The sequence below is a fragment of the Periophthalmus magnuspinnatus genome, chromosome 3 (genome assembly GCF_009829125.3).
Source record: "Periophthalmus magnuspinnatus isolate fPerMag1 chromosome 3, fPerMag1.2.pri, whole genome shotgun sequence".
Classification (NCBI taxonomy): domain Eukaryota; kingdom Metazoa; phylum Chordata; class Actinopteri; order Gobiiformes; family Gobiidae; genus Periophthalmus; species Periophthalmus magnuspinnatus.
The window spans coordinates 25,872,163-25,874,844 of record NC_047128.1 but is presented as its reverse complement, the minus strand read 5'-3'; the positions used below and the strand labels follow the sequence as shown (position 1 = coordinate 25,874,844).

Below are 2,682 nucleotides of genomic sequence, written 5' to 3'. Positions count from 1 at the left end.
GCAAAGAACTGAACCTGACAGTCCAACGAGGTCCATCAGTCTTGTTAACAAGATATGATGGTCGAATGCTGAGGACAGGTCTAACAGAAACAGCATTTTCCAGAGTCAGCAGACATAATGCCACTGGATACTTTCAACAAGGCTGTTTCAATCGAGTGATGTTCACAGAAACCAGACTGGAAAGTGTCATGAATGTTGAGTTGGGGCTTTGGGGTTAGTCTTATTTTGACACTGAATAATTAGCAGCTGATCAAGAAATGCATAATGGCCTAATTGTTTAATCCAGGTTAGAGCTTTACTATTTGAAAAAAGACATCCAGAGGGGGATAAAGTAAAAACACTGTATAATCTAATAAAAAACAACAAAAAAAACATTAGGTAGACTATTTTTACTACATTATACAGTGATGGAAATACACAATCTAGGCTACTTTTACTTGCTCTTAGTACTTCAGTACGTTAAGTTTTTTTTTGCTCCTGGATAAGTAACCTAAAAAAAATTGAATACTTCTTCCATACTGTTCCACCATGGTTATCAACAGTAAGGAAAGGCTTATTTTCTATTAAGGAATAGCTTATATTCTACTATGATTTTACAAGGAAAGTTTTTTGTTTTGTTTCAGGGTCGTCTTCTTGCCGTTAATAAATCAATCATTGCCTAATAACTAAATCATGGATATGGAGGGATGCATTTTTTTTCTTTTTCTTTTCTTTCAAAGTGTTAATAGGCTATTGGGACTAATTGCAAAAAAAGTAAAAATAAAAATAAATAAATACAAAATAGCACATACCTTCTCACAGGCATGTGCTGTAGCCTCCATGTTTTTTGCCTAATCATGGATGCTCCTCATGATGACAGGAAATGGCAAAGCTACCTCGAGTAGACGGTAAAATATCTTTGAAACCTATCCCTAAATACTGAAAATAAATAACGAAGTTCGACAACATGCAGCTAATGATTTTAGAACTGGGTATGATATATCTTCAGTCAAAACATTGATGTAAATTGAGCTTTTTTGCATAGACCAGGCTATAATATTTAATCAAGTGAAAATATTATACTATTATAATACTTAATTTGAAATGTTAATAATACTCTAGCGCTCAAGTTTTTATTTGCTAATATGTAGTAATAATGTAGTGCCACCCATAACCAGCAGAGGGCACTGGGGGCTAAAGTGGCTCTGATATATTTTTTTCTGTTGATTAGCTAAGATGGTCAATTTTAACAGCTCATTTTCTTTACCCAACAAAAAATTTCAATGCCAAAAGCACAATTTAACATTTTTATATTTTTATTATAAATAGTGGTATAAAGACATATAAAAATAGTTGTTACATTTTAAAATATTTACAACAAACATGAACAAGAATAAATATAAAGCAAAATAACATATATATTAAACAAATAAATTAGTCCTTTCACAGTGAGGCAGTTTAAGTTGGAAAGTAGGCTGTTGTTGTTCTGAAATGTTCAGGCGTAGTAATCTCCGGGAACCAAAGGGAGGTGGAATCCACTGTCATACATCTATAAAAAAAAAAAAAAAAAAGGGAAAAGGTGACTTATTAATAGTCATACTCAAGATGACATTGCACTGAAATAAAATATTGTCATGGTGTTATAGTATTATGTTTATAGCTAAAAATCAACATACCTGATAGGATGACTGTGCTGCTGGAGTTGACTGAAGAACACTGTCCATTCTGACTTCCCTCTGTGGAACTTCACTGTACCCTCTGCTGTACTGATCCATCCCAAAACTACAACTCCCAGAATGCACCATTGCAGGTTGTGGTAAGTAGAAGTTCTGGCTTAAGTTTTGATTCAGGTTAAGACTCTGACTGTCCTGTGTTCTCATAGGTCTAGGTTGGAAGTAGCTGAGGAGATCCGGTGAGGTTGTGTCGTGGGCGGTCATGTCTCCTTGCTCCCTTCTCTGGAACAGCACCTCTTCGCTCAGGCCCAATTGAGCGGACAGGTAGGAGATGTAGCGAATTGTGAGGCGGAGGGTCTCGATCTTGGTCAGAGTCTGCCCAGCAGGGGCTACTGAAGGTGGCAAGAATGACCGGAGGTGATGAAGCGCCTTAGTCAAGTCTCTCATTCTCAACTTCTCCTTCTCACTGGCGCTCTCCCTTTGCTTGGAACGGATCCTGGTTGTCCTGGCTCGGCCCACTTTGCTTACGCTTTTAGATTTCTGAGAGTATCCCGTGTCAGAGGCTTTGGTGGATGGCTGTGGTAGCTGCCGGTAAGAGGGCGATAGGCTGGAGTCCATAGATGACACAGGGGAGAGAGATGGAGAAGAAAGGCTAGACATATCCGAGTCAGAACACCACTGGTATTGCAGGCTGTAGTCCAGAACAGACGAGGTATCCATGTTGTGAGGAGCTCAGGGGTCTGTCTAGAGAGACTGAAGGAGTGTGTATGCCGCACTGAGCTGTGCTGCTGGTATATAAATCCAGGCCAGGCCGCAGAGGTGTGAAGTGACACCTCTGCAGATTCTCCCAAACCATCAGTGTCCCAGGCAGGCCCTCACACACACTGTGCAGCACTCTGTCAGAGCCCCTCTCTGCTCCTCCTGTCTGGGAAAATTCAGCTGCAGCAGCCCAAGTGTGAATTTTGACCCCTTCTCCAAACAATAAACAGATTTTGCTTTTTGAGATTCTGTCCGTTCAGCGATGTAGATG

General features: G+C 39.6%; 1 protein-coding gene across 1 annotated transcript; it reads right to left on the bottom strand.

Annotated features, from left to right (window-relative positions):
* Positions 1-1,474: 1,474 nt before the first annotated feature.
* mespba (mesoderm posterior ba) lies at positions 1,475-2,372 on the bottom strand. Its single transcript, XM_033991873.1, has 2 exons — positions 1,656-2,372; positions 1,475-1,528 (listed from the first exon to the last, which is right to left on the bottom strand). The coding sequence occupies exons 1-2, from the start codon at positions 2,370-2,372 to the stop codon at positions 1,475-1,477; spliced, it is 771 nt and encodes a 256-aa protein (XP_033847764.1).
* Between the last annotated feature and the right edge of the window lie 310 nt (positions 2,373-2,682).

Coding starts and splice junctions, on each gene's coding strand:
- mespba (XM_033991873.1), bottom strand. CDS start 2,372: ATGGATACCTCGTCTGTTCTGGACTACAGCCTGCAATACCAGTGGTGT. Junction 1,529..1,655: donor CAGCACAGTCATCCTATCAG/GTATGTTGATTT, acceptor TTTTTTTTATAG/ATGTATGACAGTGGATTCCA.